The 18,509-nt window shown below is 47.8% G+C and overlaps 1 protein-coding gene across 1 annotated transcript in view; it reads left to right on the top strand.

The window, feature by feature from the left end:
- The window catches only part of CCDC85C (coiled-coil domain containing 85C), a 112,180-nt gene that overhangs the window by 84,326 nt on the left and 9,345 nt on the right, over positions 1–18,509 (top strand). The window contains exon 4 of the mRNA XM_086750062.1: positions 14,810–14,905. Within this exon, the coding sequence (XP_086606188.1) occupies positions 14,810–14,905 (96 nt within the window). The remainder of the gene's footprint in view (positions 1–14,809; positions 14,906–18,509) is intronic.

Below are 18,509 nucleotides of genomic sequence, written 5' to 3' on the forward strand. Positions count from 1 at the left end.
GAAGCTCTCCCAGCAGAGAATTCACCCTGAAACCGGGGGGTGCAAATCTGCAGCTGAAACCTGCAGCTGTTGGGAGGATGAGGAGCCACTGGAACCATTGATCTTTACTTGAGTTTGGATCATCAACTTCCCAGCAAAGGTTTTTTTTGGTTAACTGGTGGTCACTGTTGCTCAGCTTTTAAAGCGAGGGCGAGTCTTTTTATACCTGCAACTCCTTCTTTGTAAATGACCTCTATGCCTGCTGTGAAAAAATTGGTTGTGAATGAGGCGAAAGATGGTTTACCGGGTGTCTAGCAGTGCATGATCGGGATTGCTTTAGCCATTAAGTTCCTAGGACTTTCATTGCAGGTTTTTTTGTATCACAAGTGAGGTTTTTGTTTCCTAAGATTTGCCTGTGTTACTTCTTCTCAAGCAACAGAAGAATCTTGATTAAAGCCCCTTGTGAAAGATGGGTACCCTGCTGCTGTGCCAGGACCCCTCCTGCACTGGTGTGCCAGGCGTGGTCGAGGAGGCCGAGCCCTGCCAGATCATTGTCTTCCAGATGTTTGCCTGACTGCCTGAGACACTACATTTGCTTCGTTTTCCAGATTGCAGGAAAAGTGTAGAAGCAGCCAGGGAGCCCTGGAGTGGGCTGTGAGCATTGTGAACATGAGCAAAAGCCTGATGTTGGCACAGCCAGGGGACCTCCCTGCCGTCCCGCGTCTCCTGCTATCTGTCCAGGACACTGGGCAGCAGAGCCGCAGGTGCTCTAGGAGCTGTACAGTGGCTTCCTGCTTGGGTCAAAGTCATTCTGTAGATTCAGTGTGCCTCTTAGAGCTGTGAAAAAGGGGGTAATAATAATATAAGAAAATTGGCATAAATAAAACTCCAGTGTGAAAGCAGAGCCCCTTTCTATCCCTGCTGTGCTGGAGGATGGATGGAGACCCTCCAGCCAAAAAAAAAGGGACAAAACCATGCAAATGAAATGGATGACTATGGCTGAATATCCACATTTCTAACTTTATGCCCCATATATAAAGTCAGGAGACTTTATAAGGAAGGCAGAGGGATAGTAGCCTGGAGATGTTTGTCTGGCTATGCCGGTGCCTTATGGTGTTGGGGATTTTTCTTCGCTTCCCTGGTGCTCAGGCTTTTGATCCCCAGCTTGGTTTCAGGTGGGGACACCCAGTCAGCCTGTGCTGGTTGCCCCGAGGAGCACCGCTACAGACGGTTTTATGTTGATGTTGTGGGTCACGCTGGGATCTGGCCAGCAGCTTTCTGCAGAGGAGCTGTGCCTGGGCCGGGAGCTGGCAGGAGACTTCTCTGCCAGAGCATCGGCCCCCGCAGCTCACCGGGGCTGCACGAGGGCTGGCGGCAGATGGTGCTGCCTGCTGGAGCCCTTCCCAGCCACTTGTCCCTGCTTTCCCTCCTTCCTTAAGGAAGAGATGGCACCTGGTGTTTAATGGAGAGGCCAGGGTGCTGCGTGACACTCACCTTCGTCTGTCACCCTGGCTATGTTCTGCCTTCTTTGTGGGAAGATGATAGAGAAAAACCAAAACCAGCTCTGAATCCAAATCTACATCGCCTGCAATACTTACATAGCCCTTTATTTACTTATTCCTACCAAAATCCTTTTGGTTTGTGGCTTGACATGTTATATTGGTTTTGTGACGAAGGAGAACGATCACAGATTCATGCAGATGTCTTTGAATGTCTCAGGCAGCTCCCAGAAAGTGGACAGTTAGACATACCTGCCTCTCTCTACAGCCTTTTTTTTTGACAGCAGGCATGAGTGTGTGAGAAATCGTTCCTCTTTGTGCCTGCACAGGCCTCACGTGGGTGAGTGATGGACAATTGGTGTCGGCTCCAAAGCTGTCACATCCGTTCAGGGTTTCATTGTCTCCACTGCCTGTGTAGCTCTTTGGGAAAGTTCCTCAGCACATCCCTCACTGTCACACTCTTTGCACATAGGCATCACTCCAGCTTTCCGCGGCCCTGATGCACCTCAGTTAATGAAGCAGTTTCGTGTTTCTAATGGATCCTGGATTGTGGACACTGGTGCACGCTCAAGACGCGGAATCGAGAGACGCTCATAATTGCAATCTGTACACTGTTTAGTCAGTGGTGTATCGTGCAGGTGGTGAATTATAGATTTTCTCTGTGGTCTGCAGTGGTTGCCAAATGTCCAGGAAAAGCAGTTGCAGGGGGTTAGTTCTGACCTACAAGCCCCTGGCCATTGCAAGGGAAGGTGTGACATGTATGTTAGCTTGAACTGGTAGCAGGCTGGTCAAGCTCCTCAGCCCTGGGAACTGCAAACCACAATCATCTCATGGTGTACCAGAGGCTCCCTGTGTCCTTTGGGAAATAAGAGCAATTCCCTCGGGCTCGGATTCTTGAGAGAGGCATGAGAGGAAGTGGCAACAAGCAGCTCCCTGTGGGACCTGCCATTCCACTGGGATGAGAGGGGCAGGCTCCAGAGCAAGCTGCTTGGGCTGGCTCAATCTTTCCCATCACCAGCAGCCTCCAGATGTGCTCAGCCTTAAGTCAGATGTTGTCCCGAGCATGGGAGCTGACTCTGAGGTACCTGTAAGCAGTGCACTGCTGAGGAGCCAGTGGCCAGCCTGGTGTATGGCTGTCAGCAATAGAAAAGATCCCAAAGCATCCTTAGAGGGCTTGCGCTTGCATTTGCTAGCCCAGTGTTAGTGTGTCTAGCTCCAGGGTAGCTAGAACAGATTTTTTCAACCGTGTTGCATTCGTGTCTTACCTGCACTGCATGTGCTCCTTTTGTGACTCCTCCACGTGGATGCGGCAGCACTTGGGATGAGTTACTGCACTCAGATTAGTAGCCCTCTGATTTACTGCAGGAAGCTGTTGGAGTAGTAATGTTGGGGAGTCCCAGATATGTGACTGGAGTGCCAGAGAAGATGGTGCTCAGTCTCTCCTGAAAACTCTTCCAGCTCAGAACTTTTCTGGTGTTTAACAGTACCAGGTGGGAGTTACTGACTTTCAGTCTTGTTTGTTGGCATTGTCCAAGGACTCTGGATTGTCTGGTCATATGGTCTCACCTCTGGTTAGTGAGGTGGAAATGACATTTCAGTATCACCGAGAGTTTTAGGAGAATAACAGCTGTTTTGGATAACTGCCATTGCAGGGGGAGGAAAAGCCCTGTCAGTGCAGTGCTGTGAATCAGGACTGGGAGCCGTGCCTGCCACACTTGGGGGGACTCTTCTGCTGCAAACGTGTGTACCTTCTTTTCACCTCTCTGTGCCTCAGTATTTCCCTTGAAGGACTTGGGTGGGAAATACCCATTGCAGAGCATGATTTTCAGGCAGTTCTTTATCACTAAGCTAAATAGCACTAAGTGCTCCAGAATCCTCCAAGGGTGGACGCTAAAAGGCAATGTTTAATTTTTGGAACAGTATAGCGTTGCTGGGGAGTTCACTTGTTTCTTTCATAGGCTTTCTCCAGCATTAATCGAATGATGAGTGAAGACTGGGAGATGGAGTTGTCCACACTTGGTGTCAGCTCTCAGATCTCTCCATAAAGCTGCCCTACGTAGTGCTTAACCTTTGGTCACATCTAATGATTGCTGAGTTGTGTTTCTGACATTGGCTAAAGGAAATCCCCTATCCACAGTGGTAAGGCTCTTATTTTGTTATGAATAGTCATGTTTCAGCAATTCATTTTCTAAGAGGTGGAATCTCAGCTGCTGACTTGTGGAGCATTCGAGGCCCATGTAGCACAGCTGATGATGAATGCAGTGGCTGAGGCATGGCCCAGAGCTAGCCTGTCTCTCTTCTCTGCTCCCTTTGGTCTCTTCTTGGGTGCTCTGGCTGCCCACATGGACACAAGGTCCCTGCAGACCTTCATGTTCCTGCCTGCTGCCCTGTGGCTGTGCCCCAGGCACGTCTCATGCCCAGGCATGGGAAGGTGGCCTGAGGGCTGCTTACGTTCCTATGGTTGGAGGTACCTTCACCTTGAGAAGCTTGTAAGTCAGCTGCCTGGAGGAGCCATTGATCCACATTGGCATAAAACACCATTAAATGTGAACTGGCCTCTTACTAGCAGTCGGAGCTAGCCTGGCTGGCTTAGACTTAAAATTTACTAGCATCATTCATGTGATTTATATTAGGAATCCTGCCTTTGGTGGAAGTAACTGTAGAAGTTTGTAATGGAAATACTAAGGTTAATGTGGACGGAGTGTGAGGAGAAAAGCGTCTGTGGAAACACCACCAGGAACACTAGAGCAAGGGATGCAGGGATGGTCCTTGCTGATGACCAAAGACACAACTTACAGCAAACAAATGGGTAAACACTGCAGGATTTGTGGTTCATGTCAGGACCAGGAGGTTTGTGCTGTGATAAGGCTGCAGCACAGATGGCTCATCACTAGAAGGCCATCCCTGATAATGGGAGCAAGGTTATACCGCGATGTGCCATTGCGCTTCCTGTGGTTCCAAAAGGAAGGATAGATAAGGTGCCCAAAATGAGGGAAAGGAGACAACAGGCAGCAGCTTTCCTAGGGCTTATGGGTGGTGAGTAAGCAAGACACTGAGATAAAGATCAGCCTGTAGTAACCATTGACTCCTAAAGCATGTGAAAAATGTGTCCAAAGCCCAGTTCTTTGCTGTCAATGAGGAAGGATGCCAGAGCTGGTGATAGGACTTGCTAGTGTGTGTCCCTTGTCCTCTGTATCGCACACGGACCCTGACCACGCCACATGGACATCTACCTTTTGGTGAATGCATGAGTGTGAGTTTGTAGGTGTGCAGGTGTGAGTGACACATTAGAGAAATCTTTTAGGTTAAAATAAGTATCATCTTCCCCTTCCTTAAGATTTTGTACTGCATTTGTATTGTGGTGGTTTTCTGTGTGGCCCCTTGCTGAGGAGCAGGAGGTCCCAGCAGTCCACGGCCAGGTGCGGGAGGACGTGTCTCCGGGTGCTGCAGGTGGTGGCTGAAGGAATGGACCTGTGCTCCTCTAGGGTCCAGAGATGGGAGTCCCTGGGGAAAGCACCTGCAAGTAAGGTCTACTGAGGAGGAGTAGAGGACTGAGCAAAGCTCCCTCTTCTGAGAAGACAGTGGTGACGGTGCCATTGCCCAGCCTTTATATGTGTCCCTAGGGGCTACAATAAGTATTTGTGGAAAAAAGTGAGATTTCCATTAGAGTATTCAAAGCTGCATCTCTCAGGAGTCTGGTTTAGATGACAGGCCAGGCTGGGAAGAGACAATTCCATTTTCTTCCCTAAATCTACTCTAAAGCCAGTGAGGTCCATAGGAAAATGCAAAGAAGCAGGACAAGTGTGGTTATGTAGCAGAGAGCACTTGACTGAGAGGACCGCTGAGTTCCTGGCTTCCCAGCACTGCCTCTCATTGCATTTTTCTCCAGTGCCTGTTTCATGCAGGATGCAAAGCCTTGGAGATGGCTCTGGCTGTCCAGCTGCAGTGCTGGCTTCTTTGGCTCCTTCCCTTGATTCCCACCACAGTCACAACCAGCTGCCTTTCGTAGCTCTGTGTTGCAGAAATACTTGCGAGAAGCCTATTTCCTTTTGCCAGATGGCAGGCACACTATTATAAAAACAAACCCAAATGTTTGTGGTCTGTAGGTGTAAAGAGAAGCCGTTAGCTAGGGTGGGAGGGGATGATAAGAGAATCCTTGGCTGACGTGCTGGCTGTCTCCTGAGCCTGTGAGAGTGGTGGTGAGAGGAGGTGATATGAGGGCACGTAGTAGCTAAATCCCAGCCCCAGGGACAGTCCCATCTCTTCCTTCTGCCTGGAAAGATGGTGGATGGAGACGTCCTCTTCGATACAAGGGTTAAGGCAGAAGAAAAGTGAGAAGGTGATTCAGTATCTTTCCCTCAGCTCCCTGCAGAGGAATGACCAAGTTGGCCCCTGTGCCAGCCTGACGTAGGCAAGGAGAGATGGCTGTGGCCCAAGCCTGGTCTCGGGTCTCACTGGGGGACCCAGAGAAAGTCTGCTAGTGCCTTCTCAGCCTGCCTGGGAGTAAATCTGTTCCACTCAGGGAGGAGAACTGGATTGGCTTCTTAAAGCCAACCTGACTTTAAAAATAAAATTTGAAATGTCCAGAGACCACTGTTCCCATCGTCATGCCCAGGAGATGCACCCAGAAGAGCCAGGGGAGCCCTCTGGGCATTGATGCCCCTGCAAAGTCACCCGAAGCACCGGGGATCTCAGTGTGGCCCTGAGGTGTCCTTGCACAGCACAGCAACCCTGCCACCGCCAACACGGAGCCCGCAGCCCCTCGCTGTGCTGCACGAAGCCCGCCCCAGGCACAGGGATCCCTGGGCTGCCCGGTGCCTCTGGCATCCCCAGGGCTCCTCTTTGCAGCTTCAGCATCACGTCGTGGCCTCTCAAAATGCCTTCAGCCCCTTCTGTCGCTCCACTAAGCCCATCTCACGGAGCTCCCCGATGGTCCCCCGCCTTCTCCCATCCCTGCAGCTGTCAGTGAGCTGAGCGCTGACAGCCTGTGTCCGACATCAACCCCAGGCCTGTTTCTCGCCTTCTTCCGGCAGCAGTGGCAGCCACGGCGCTTTTTTAGGCAGGGGAAGACAGTGATCGAGGAACATGGCAGAAGGCAGCTCCTTCCTGCCGGCAGCACCGATACCACCAGGATGCCATTGAGCAGACAAAGAGAGAAATTCAAGGCAGCCGTTTTGCTGCTGCAGCAAGAGTGGCTGCGGAAGGGAAAATAAAATAAAAGATTTGTCAGGATTTGCAGCCTGGGGAGTGCTATTGTGAAGCTTCAGAGTGTGTTACCGGCAGCTGAGAACAAGCTGATCCATTTTTGAAGGCAGCTGCCCTTCATCAGCAGTTATTGCAACAGCTCTGAGCGGCGGGTGGCTTTTTTCCCCATGGCAGCCAACTAGCACAAAGTTTGGCAATGACAAAGTTTGGGGATTTGATGAGCAAAAGAGGCACTGACAGGCTGTATCCATAACCTGCCCTTACCGGAGGGAAAAAAAAAATCATCTGCTTTGAGAATCTGCTGTAGGTTCTCATGCTCACTTGTCGCTTGCATTTGTGTGGGGCTGACAAGGCGGGGAGATGGGGCACGGCAGACCCTTGCTCTGCCCCAGGCCTGGGAGGAGGCTGCTTCACCAGTGACAGCCAGGGCAGCCAGGCTGAAATGGAGACTTGGAGGGGAATACAGATGTGCACAGGTATCCTTCCACATCTGCCTGCATCCTCCACCCACCCAGAGGCTGGCACCTGGGTCATCCCCAAATCAGATTTGCTTCAAAGTCAAGAAAGTCCTAAAAATACCCAGTTTCCTTCTGAAATCAAATGTGCTTGACGTTCCTTTATTAGAAGAGCTGGCACCTCTCGGAATACTTGCGCGGACAGTGCCCCTGTGAGTCAGCCGCAGTTAGTGCACTTTGTCCACGGGCGCAGCATGGGCTCACTCTGCCCGTAGCAGTCAGACTTCTTGTTTGCTTGTGTCAGGTCGTTACGGGCTGAAACAGCTCTGAATATGTCGTGCTGGTAATAATTTCACAGTCTGAGGGGGCAGCTGGGCTGTCGGTGCTGTTACCAGCATGGGCAGCGGCTGCTCTCCTCTCCTCGCCCGCTGCTGGAGGAAGCTGGCTCACCGGCTTTGCCTGCGCCGAGGAGTTTTCCCAGGGCTGGAGCTGCCATCAGCCATTAGTGCCGTGCTGAGGAAAGACATCCTTCCCATTTGTAGATGAGATCCAGTTGCGAACAATGTCCTGACTTTGTTTATTCTGTCCAGGGCAGCCCCTGAAATCCTGTGGTGTCCCAGCACAGCCTGTACAGCCAGCTCTGTCACGCCCGCCGGGGAGAAGAGCTATTCTTTTGTTGGCTGCCCTTGATGCTTTTGCTCAGAAAGCAATGAAACAGTTAAATTGTTTCTTTATTAATCAGAAGGGCCCTGTAAGCCCTTTTTGTTACTTAAGTAGATGTCCATGGACACAGCAGAGGCCGTGAAGATGCAGGAGGTTGTGGCTGAGCTGTATGGACGGGCTCTGCCTGGCTCCTGTGTGGACCCATGGTTAATTCATGGATTTAAATGTTTACATGACCAGCTGCTCTCTATGATTAAAGGCAGCAAATTAACTAATGCCAAAGACGATTAGCATCTGCAATAAAGTCCCTGGATTTGATAGGGAAGATGCTAATACAGCGTACTGATGGCTCCTGCACCCACTCCCACTGGTGGCCAGGACGCGTGTTGTGCTGGGGAGCTGGTGTCCATCTGTGGGATCTCCCGCGTGTTCCTTCTCCTGGGCCTGGTGGTGGGGTGTCAGGCGCTCGCATCTGCAAGGCAGCCCCGCTGCAACTTTGGGGCTGTGGGGCCGTGCAGCCATTTAAGTGCAGAAGCAGGGAGCAGGTGGTTTGTTTTGAGCTGGATGTTGGCAGGCTTTCTGCACAGTAGGCACAGAATAATGATAACCAAGTGTCATCATCGCTTTGGATCATCTGCCAGGCAGACTGGGCACATAAGGGACCTGGGTACTCCCTGGCTCTGACAAGGGTGTCCCGGCATGAGAGGTCTGGCATCGCCTGCAGCAGGGTGGCGGAAAGGCTGCACTTTGCACGGTGTGGTTTACAGAGAAACCAGAGCCTCTGGCTTCTTCGTGCCTCCGGGAAATCTTGCAGCCAGCAAGGAGCCCTGGGGCTGCTGCCAGGGTGCCTTGAGGTCTCCTTGTCCCTGTGGGGCTGTGAGAGGAGCTGGACCCCTTTCAGGAGCACCACATGCGGTGGCAATGGCAGAGCTGCCGTGGGCATGCAAGGATGCAGCAGGAAGAGAAGGGGCTTCAAAGGAAGGGAGGGTGGAATGTCAGCCCGGAGTCATGTCACGCTTCAGCGCCGCACGGCACCATCGGTTTGTTTCAGCCATTAACCCCCCTGCAGCGGCAAGGCAGCAGAGGAGGGGAAACGTGGCCTAGGCTGCAAAACAATGAGGGGGTCTGATCTGCCTTTGTGGGGCCCAGGGGATTTCTCAGACTGATGATAATGGGAGATATTTTATTTTTGTGTGATCTCCCAGGGATGCCACTCATCTCCGCGTGAAGGGAGATTTCTCTCTCTGAACAGACCAACTGTCAGAGTGAGCCCAGTGCTTGCCCTCCGTGCTGCCTGTGCTACATTTCTGGTGGGGACACTGCTTCAGGGCTTCAGCACATTCCCTGCAGGGTCTGGGGATGCTTCTCCCATGCCAAAGTGGCACCACGCTCTCAGTCCTTGGTTTTGCTGCTGGCTTGCCCCACCTGTCCCCCAGCACTGTCTCTGGCTGGGGCTGCTCCAGGCACTTTCTAAACTTTCTAGCCACAAGCACCATTCACAAAATCAAAATCTACTGAGCCCCCCATTCTGCCAGCATGTCAGGGCTGGGGTTTGCAGTCAGACATGGCACCTTTCCATGTTACTGCCCAGCTCTGCTACTTGCTTATCCACACAGCTGTGGACGTGTTACTGCCTCCTGCTTGTCCCTTAACAGCTCCTAATTTAGGGAGCAATGTCAGCACCTTTATTTATGTAAAGCACCTGGATGGTGATGAGTGCTAAGGAGGGGCCCAAGTATAATTCAAACCTGGGTAAGCAGGCTGCAGGCAAAACCACTGCGAGGTAAATAGATGTGCCTGGAATAGGCAGAGCCTGCCTATAATGTAATTTTCCTTGTTCTGTCTTGGCAATAAAAACTTCACAGTGTCTGATATGGTTCCATTTAGCTTTAATGTTGTCTGAGGTATGCCATTAGAAAAGTGTGGTTTATTTAATTGGATTTGAATCCTAAATGTCTGCTGGCTTTTTGAGATGGTAGACAAAAATTAATAGAAGACAAGGAGAAGATGTGAGGTTCGGAATCATTAACACTTGCTCGCATGCTCCATGTTGGTCTGAAGCATCCTCAGTGCCTGGGCTGTGACTTAGGTGAAGTAAAAACAGCACGACGTTCTCCTCTGGGTTTTGAAGCAGTCTTTTGCAGTCTTTCTGCAGATCAGGAATAGTGCTCTCAGAGCGGAGGTAGGAAAGGATGTCATTAAAAGACAGAATATAATTGAGCAGAAAGAGATTGAAAACTGATGGCAAGACCAAGGTCTCATGTCTTTTCAGATCCCCGGAGGAATCAAGGAGAAATTGTTTATCACAATTTCTTTGTTCCTTTTTGAGATTTCCAACCCAAAACCTCTAAAAGAGCAGACACCTGTCATCTCCAGTTAGGCTCTTTTCTTATTGGATTACAAAACATTCCCACTGTTTTTAAGAAATATTCATGTTTTAAGCCTTATTTTGCCTCGGTGGAGGTGTGTCATTACCAGGAGTTCACAACATGCTCTATTACAGAGAGTCCTACTAATTTTGTTCCTCCAAACACGTAGGAACAGAGTATAGACAGCAGTGCTTGTCAGCATCCGTACTGAACCACATCCCCTGCAACCAGATAGAGCCAGCGAGGACTCATTAGGCAGCTTGGTCTTAGACACTGGCAATGCCATCACGGCTTGATACAGAGCAGCAGATGTTCTCCAGCAGCTGCAAGCTGAGCCCTCTGCTCTTCATTTTTTTGTTTTCTAGTTAAAAAGGGCCATTGGCAGTAGTGGTCGTCTTTGGATTTTCTTTCTCACAGCGCTGTTGCTCTGTTGATCGTGTTTGGGTTCTGGGCCAGGGCAGTGAACGGGGCTGATTTGCTTTGGTTGGGTTTCTGCTTTGGATTTGAGGCTGTCACTGGGTCAAGCATCATTCTTAGCAATAGAGAACTGGGAGATTTATCCCCTGAGCATAGCATATTGCTTCAAGGATGCTCTGGCATAAGAGACTGCAGAGTTCCTCTATCTTTTCTTAGTCTTTTAATGATAAAACTGGACTGTGATGGCTTAAACAAGTTAACTTCCAGTCTTGTCTCTGCAACTGTAAACCTGGAACAACTCAAAAGCTAGTTGGGGCCAAAGAGAGTAAGAAACTTTGAATCTTTAAGTGACTCAGTTTCTCATTCTGCTGAGGTTCAACCTCAGCAGAAGTAAACTAGAAAAACGATCAAGATGGTATTTCTCAACAGCTTTATTGTAAATATGATGGCATCCTTTTTGGTGACTTCTGAGCTGTCTTTTAGCACCGTTCATTATATTATTACATGACACCTCAGCCACATGTCTGAGGATGAAGAGTGAGCCATCTCTGAGCTACCAATCACTATGAACACCAGGCAAGTGGAAAAGCCAGATGTCCATCTAATACAAAGAGTGCACGCTTGACAAAACCAGACAAGGAGAGGAAATTGAGAGTGATGCGTGCCCCAAAACACACTGTATTGCTTTTTGCCTATATGGAGAATTTCTGCTTCTTAGGATGTAGCCAGATTAACCTTGCTATTATTGCCTGTCAGGGTGCTGAGTCAGTTGCGTTCCCATGGCTGTGAAAATGTCAGCTATAGGGAACGGCAAGGACGTGGGTTTCTGCGGTGACGAAGGCCCTCCGAGTAGCTGAGTTAGAGTGCTGGGGTGCAGCTGTGTAATTCTTACCCACAGCTTCCAAACACATCTATTTTAGGCATAAGGAATCTCCTCCATCTGTGTGATTTCAGCTACTACCTTAATGCTGACTTCCTGAGATTTCCTCCTCTCTCCTGCCCTCCTGCCCTTCTTCCAATCTCCTGTCTCTGGTTACCCCTCCCCTGCATTTCATCTCAACTGGTTTCCTGCTGGATAAAATGCACATCCTCCTCTTTCTTCCCATTCCCTCCCTTCTCTCCCACTGTTGGCAGCTTTCCAGTCCAGCAACCTTGACCTTATCTCCAATTCCTTCCATTTCCTCCCCTTCAGCTAACACTATCGGTGAACTCTGCCCATTTTCCTCTCCATCCTCCAAAGGCTGGCCATGCATCCTGCTGGATATGTCGTAATTTCTTTCCTTGCTGACTACAGTCCCCTCTTTTCTGGCCTCTTCCATGTATGCCTACATGCAGGAAGCTGATAGGAGTTTGGCTGAAGCTTTTTTTGTGAACCACACTGTAATCAGTGGGAATGAAGCACCTACCCCCCCTTATTAAAACTCCGACTCTTTGTACGTCTGGAAGGAGCCTTCTCTAAGGGTGCAGCTGCACAGAAAGCACTGGTTGTAATGATAAATATTAATCCATCCTTAGCAGCAGGGAGTGCTTCCTGGCACCATGTGACTGTTTTTACTTGATGCATCCTACAGCTGCAAAGAGCAGGGATGTTGGGGAGATCCTTGCTTGCTCCCCGACTTTCTCCATGTGCGTGTTTGGCCTTTTGTGGTATCACATGGTGGGGAGGTTTCTGTGGCTTGGGGCATAGTGGGACTGTGGCATGGTCATTTGGTGCACTCTTTCATGTAAGTCTCTACTAGGCGGTTGTCTGCCATTGTTGATGATTGCACTCAGCAATTTGGACATCTGCTTCAGTTGGTTGGGGTTTTTGTCTTCCAAGCTAAGGATCAAGGATCACGTCTATTTTAGAAATGAAGTAATCTGGTACTGAGACTCCAATAGAAAGGTTTGGGTCTACCTCCTTTGTTGCATCCCTCATTCTTTAATATTATTTTTCTCTTCTTAAGTCAGAATTTCTACCTGTGTTCAGGTGGAGCTCAGCTGATTGCCCTTGCAGAATTTCAGCCACTGGTTTGAGAAGGAAGGTGACCCTTTGAGCGTTTTTTGTGTGATATGATATATTCAGAGCATCCTCGTGCTTGCAAAATTACTTTTATCGTGTCAGTATGGTAAGCAGTGAAGTATGATCAAGTTTTTTAAAAAACACTTCTCTCTAATCATTCAGGTTTCATTTGTATCCTGTAATCATTCTGAGAGTGATTATGATAATGGAAATGCTTTGTAGCTCATTAGTGACTTCAGTTCTGTGAGGAGAAGCTGCTGCTGCCTTTCGTACAGGAGACCTTGTGATCTACTCTAGTTTGGTCAGAAAACTGTATTTAAAATATTATTACCAGCAGGATCCGGCAGAGTTCCTTTTACTTTGTCAGATTACTCTGAACTCAGAAGAAGTATTGGATGTTAGACCTTTGCTTGGTATTTCCTGTGTTACTTCTAAAGAAAGCCACAGGGGAAGATCCATATCAAGTATGGTTCATGGCTACAAACTCCTGAATATTCTGTGCTTGGTTGTCACAATCTTGGTCATTTATGGAAAGAAGGCAGCTTTCATGCTGAAGCCAGAGGAATTATGCATGTTTTGGTTGTGTCTTTGACCTCTGTGGGAGGCTGATTCTGGAAGGAGTCCGTTGCGTTTACTAGCCCTGTGAGGAATGTGTAACCCATTTTCCAGTCTTAAGTCTCAACTGTAGACTGGCTGGACCCAGTCCCTGGTGCTCCCTCACCAGCCTCTGCCTTTTTGGTGTGTCATTGTGGATGGGATGGCTGAGGACATGTCCCCAGGTGACCATAGCTCCAGCAAGCTGTAACACTCTGCCAGGGGGTCCAGAACCATGTCCAGCCTGTGAGAGGCTCTGGTCTCTGTGCGTCGCCAATCTGTTAAGTCTCCTTGGAGAATTGTTGTGGAGTTATTAAGTCTAATTTTCCTTTTTCTGAGATGCCTGCCTCTCAGAAGGAAGTTATTGTATCACCACAACTCTGTTCGTGAAGATTGCTATTCTGTTGGTCATGACATGGGTTAAGCACAGACTTAGACATGGCTTAGACATGAAAGACTCCACGCCTTTCATGCTATTTTTGTCAGTAGCCTAATGGATTGGTTCATCTTTTTCTTGAATGTGTGCACATGAGCACTTTTCTTAGTAAAAAGGTCTGCACAACTTAAAACATTTGGAAAAGTGAGAGGTGGCGAAGTGCCCTTCCATTGGTCCTTCTTGCTGGCACCACTAGCTTGCTGGTCTTGGCTTAGAAGGCGAAGCGATGAGACGAAGCATGAAACATGCTGTGTTTTCAAATGTGGAAAAGATGAGAATGGAGTGCCTCGCATGTTGTATGTGAAAGCATTCCTGTGATGGTGCTACATGCCGCTCTGCCGTTCTAATTTGCTTTCAGAAGCCCCCAGTATAATCATTCTTTGTGTTTCCTAAAGGATGTGAAGACTAAATGTGACTTTGGTCAATGGTTTCATTGTTGCTTTCTCTCACTGCTACAAAGCAATGCACAAATATTAGGGACAGGCAGGGTGCATCTCACTGAATAAAGATATTGTGTCTCTTGTAATCCAAGTTGGATGCCTTTTAAAAAGGAAAGCCCTATGAAAAGTGCTTACAAGGCTGTTTGGACAGTAGAAATCTTTTGTAAAATGTCATTTCTGCATCTTTCCCAATGGGATCCTTCGTGCGGGAGAACTGGCCAGCATTTTGAAAGCAAACCCAGCCAACATTAGGTTTGGACATCTGCTTGTTTTAAGGTTGCCTTCACAATTTTCTCCGTAGCTGAAGATTGGTACTTGATGGCTATATGAAAGTGTTGCCAGAAAAGCGATGAAGTTATGCCAACTGTTTTTTTCCTGTATGCAAGTTCTTACAAATGACCGCTCTATACTGGAAGATCATCTTGTTTGCTTTGCTCCCCTGGCTAGAAGGATGAGAACTGTTTGATTTTGTCCTTGTAAAAAGTTATCCTAAATGAGCAAAAATGTTTCTTAAATCAATTTTGCTTTAAACCAGTGTGATCTCCCTCTTGAGTATATCCAGATTGAGTGATCGTAGGCTTAAATGGCATTAAGTTTTGAGGAAGGCGTAGTAGTGTCTTCTGTCTTTGCAGGTGGCTTGAAGGGGACTGAATTTGAGAGAAGCCAGTCCTCCAATTTTCCAGATATTTTCTTCCTCCTTGCTTAAATGACTCAAAGGGAATTAAAGTATGTCTTCTCTTCTTTCAACAGGGACCAACTCGCATGACATCTGATCTTGCATCTTCGCCTGCAGCAGGATATGTCCCTGTGGGTCAGAAACCAGAGGCTGTTGTGCATGCTATGAAGGTAAGGATGCCGCACACGACTGTGCAGTGCAGTGCAGTGCCGTGCAGTGCAGTGCGGGGCAGTGCAACAAACACCGAAGCGGCAGAACTGGACATTTGTTCTTCTTGTGGAAACACAACAACTAGAAATAGAAAGTTAGTAGTCAGGTGGATTGTTGATAACCAGCACCTGTGTCATGATGAATAATCATTGCTTCAAGTAGTTGCAGAGTTAAGCAAGGTCATGCGTGACTATTTTTTTTTTTTATGGGAAGCCTCCAACAAAAGCTGCTGATGCTGAAGGTGTTGCTTACCCTTTCTGTTCATCAGCCCTGCATGAACTAGGTCTCTGGGGTGACAGCAATGACTGAAATGTTGTTTTTAAAAGGGACACAAAACCACAGTTCCTACATGCATTTTGTTATTGAAACTCTTGCAGCAGTCTTCAAAGGAGAAAGACTTTATTTTATGTAAATACACAGCAAACCATGGCATCATGGGTTAAAGTCAGGACCGTCGGCAATAAAAACCATAGGACATTGCTAGCTGAGTTGAAAGAGAAAACTTCCACCATGATTTCACAGCAGTTCTCAAGTTCTAGTGACCATCCATTGACAGGAAAAATGTGATACCCTGGTGTTACCTGTTTAACTAGTTAGGAAAGTTACTTCTGAGTATCTGCGGGACACAAAATCCTTTCCAAAGTGCCACAGGGATGGCTGGAAAGTCTCTAACGTTTTAGGCTCTGGTTGGAATATACTGATTTATAGATTTGGATTTGTTGAAGCTGAAAAATCTTGTACAGGGTTAAAAAGCTTTCATCAGATCAAAGGAGAATTCCTGGACGGCTACTCTGGACCTCAGATCTCCATGGTCGTAGCTGGAAAGAGGTCCAGCAGTGGCATCAGCACTAGCTTAGAGTGTCCTAGACCTGAAGACTGGTGCTTACAAAGCTCTTGGCTTTGTACCTTTCCACATCTAACAGCTAAATAAATGACACAGATGTTGCTTGTAGCTTTGATCTACAAGTTCCCTAAATTTTCTAGTTTTTAGTGTTTGCAGCTTACTTTTTTGTGCCTGTCCATGGTCTCTTAGCTTGAGGACAGATGTGGCAGGTGGTAGTGGCAAAAAAAAAGGTGTCAAGAGCAGCAGTGGTGCAGCTGACAAGGATGTTGGTTCCACTGGGCAGTTGCAAGATCCCAAGAGGATACTGAGTGTCACTATTTCTCAGGTATGTGGTGTGTGAGGAATTATGAAAGGAAAGACAAGTTTGGTTTGATTTGTATCAAATTTGAATTTAAATTTTAGAAGATACTTGAGGCTTTATACACCCCGATTGTGTAACTCTCATTAGCTCTTGAGAGAAGAGTGGCCAGCACCATCAAGGATTAAAAAATACCTTTAATACAGTTTTCACTGGTTCCCAAAGGAGCCCTGACCACACAAGTGGCAGTTCACTTGCCTACACATATTTGTCCTGTGTTTTCCAGACAAGTTTCTTCTTTGTTTGTTGTGAATGGTTCTGTGCTACCAAATCTTGTGCTCCATCTTGTACTACGCTGCATTGCGCTTGTGGGTGACATTTCTTCTGTGTATATCCCCATATGGATCTGCTAAACTGATGCCTTGCAGAACGTTGCAGGCCTATGTGACACCTTTGGTTTTTTGGCACTTTGTACTACTCCAGTTTTGCTTGCATTTAATCATCCAAGTCCTCATGCAATCCAGACTACTGCTGTTGGCTTTTTCTTCCCAAACTGTGGATTTTGTACCTTTCTGCTCCTGCTCTTTATTGCATTTGGTGAGGTGGTGGTGAGGGAAAATACTAAGCAGAGATGATAATATTTTTAAGTTACAAGATCAAATGGTTATAAATTGGTTATGAATACGTTCTAGGGGGGAAATTGTCCTATTTGCTTTAGGGGTTACGAGACTGAATTTCTTAGTAAGGGCAAGAAACTTAAATGGATTTAAGATGTAATTTGATAAGCTTATGGAAGGGATTGGAAAATTAATGAGAAAGATTCTTGGAAAATAGAAATTAAGTTTGGGAGGCCTGGCACAATGATGCATGTAAAGGAGTTGAAAGGAATTTGGATGACTGATTGTTTGCACATGTTACTGTTATTATTATTAATCCTCTACTTCAGAGCTTTGTTGATCACTAGGAAGGGCTGGAAGAAATTCTCCTCTACAATTTCATAATTTGGCCAGTGGAGTATATTTGTGTGTCTTCAAAACCCTGGGAAGTGCCATGGCTGGGGTCGGGAAGCACGTGGCATAGCAGCCACATCTCATAGGGCATAAATGGTCGTGCATGATGTGTCCTGCTCACACACTTAGGGTTAAAAATATTCTCACATTCGAAGTGAGGAGGAAATTCTGTAGTTCAGCATGGCAGGGAGGGATGAGAAGGTGTTTGTTTTTCCAACATGTGACCCTTTTCCAAGGATCAGCTGGAAAGTGAAAAGGCTGAAGAAACTGATCATGGTCTCAGTCTGTCCTCCCCCCTTCTTGTGGCACAGTGAAATTGTGGCTGTTGGTCTCCAGCTGCAGATCTGAAACTGGGTAGAAGATGATGTTTTTTGGCCATGGCAGGCTGTAGCATATGGAGTAGGTCTTATTTGCACCCCGCAGGACTGGACAGCTTTTCCAGTGCCAGCCCCTGCATGTGGGAAACTGGATGCGGGTACCAGCTTAGACCCTCACTGCCAGTGGTACAGCTCGTGACCTTTCATTGAAGGGGAGAAGAGATCAGCCTAAAAACAAGACTTTGTGCTTTGGCTACACCACATCGGGTAGTAGAAAAAGCCCTGCTTGGTTGTGTAAATAAGTCCTTATGGCTGTAGCAGGGTAGCTCCTTACAGCAAGGAAAGACGAGGAGAGATGGAAGTTGGCTTTGCTTGTCTTTCAGGCTGCGTGCGTGCAAGTCTGTCTAGAAGTGGTGTGGCTGCGAGGATGCGGCTCTGTGCCCAAGCAAAGGTCACCGAGGGGCTGTGTGCTCTGCATGGATCTGCAGAGCTTCTGGATTGCCTCCGTCTGCACTCATCTGTGTAATGGCCTCTAGGCTTTTTCCTTGGCTTTTTCTGGCAGCTGAATGCTAGCTATGTGGCTGAAGCATTGCCTGCCATTTAGTGTAAGTTCATTCTTCCCTGAGCACATTTAGGGATTTTCTTTATTTTTGCTTCTGAAATAGTTTTTGTTTGTTTGCGCTTACTAAATAAGGAGCAAGATGACAGGTTGGCACTCCTAACAGCTGTTTTTGCTAACGAGAATAAAAGGTACATATGCTACAGCTCAGTATCTCACTGAACATCAAAGCCCTTTTCTTAGGAACTGAGCAAATCTGCTAAAGACGTGGGGAGGTGAGGAGGAGACAAATGTACGAGAATGACATTTAGCCTGTAACCCAACTTCCCTGGCAGCAGCGGCCTGGACCTCTCCCGTGTGCGCAGAGCCATTGAGCAGGCGATCAATCACTCCCACTGATGTTGGGTAAGGCAGGATTTGGCCCTGCCAAACCTAGGGAAAAGTCCTAGCAGGGTGTATAGACTGTTCCCTTGCTGAAGCAGGATGCCATGTTCCCCAGTGCTTTGTCCGGTTGACTGATAAATTAATAAAATTAG

The sequence above is a fragment of the Chlamydotis macqueenii genome, chromosome 5 (assembly GCF_036417535.1).
Source record: "Chlamydotis macqueenii isolate bChlMac1 chromosome 5, bChlMac1.mat, whole genome shotgun sequence".
NCBI classification, from domain to species: domain Eukaryota; kingdom Metazoa; phylum Chordata; class Aves; order Otidiformes; family Otididae; genus Chlamydotis; species Chlamydotis macqueenii.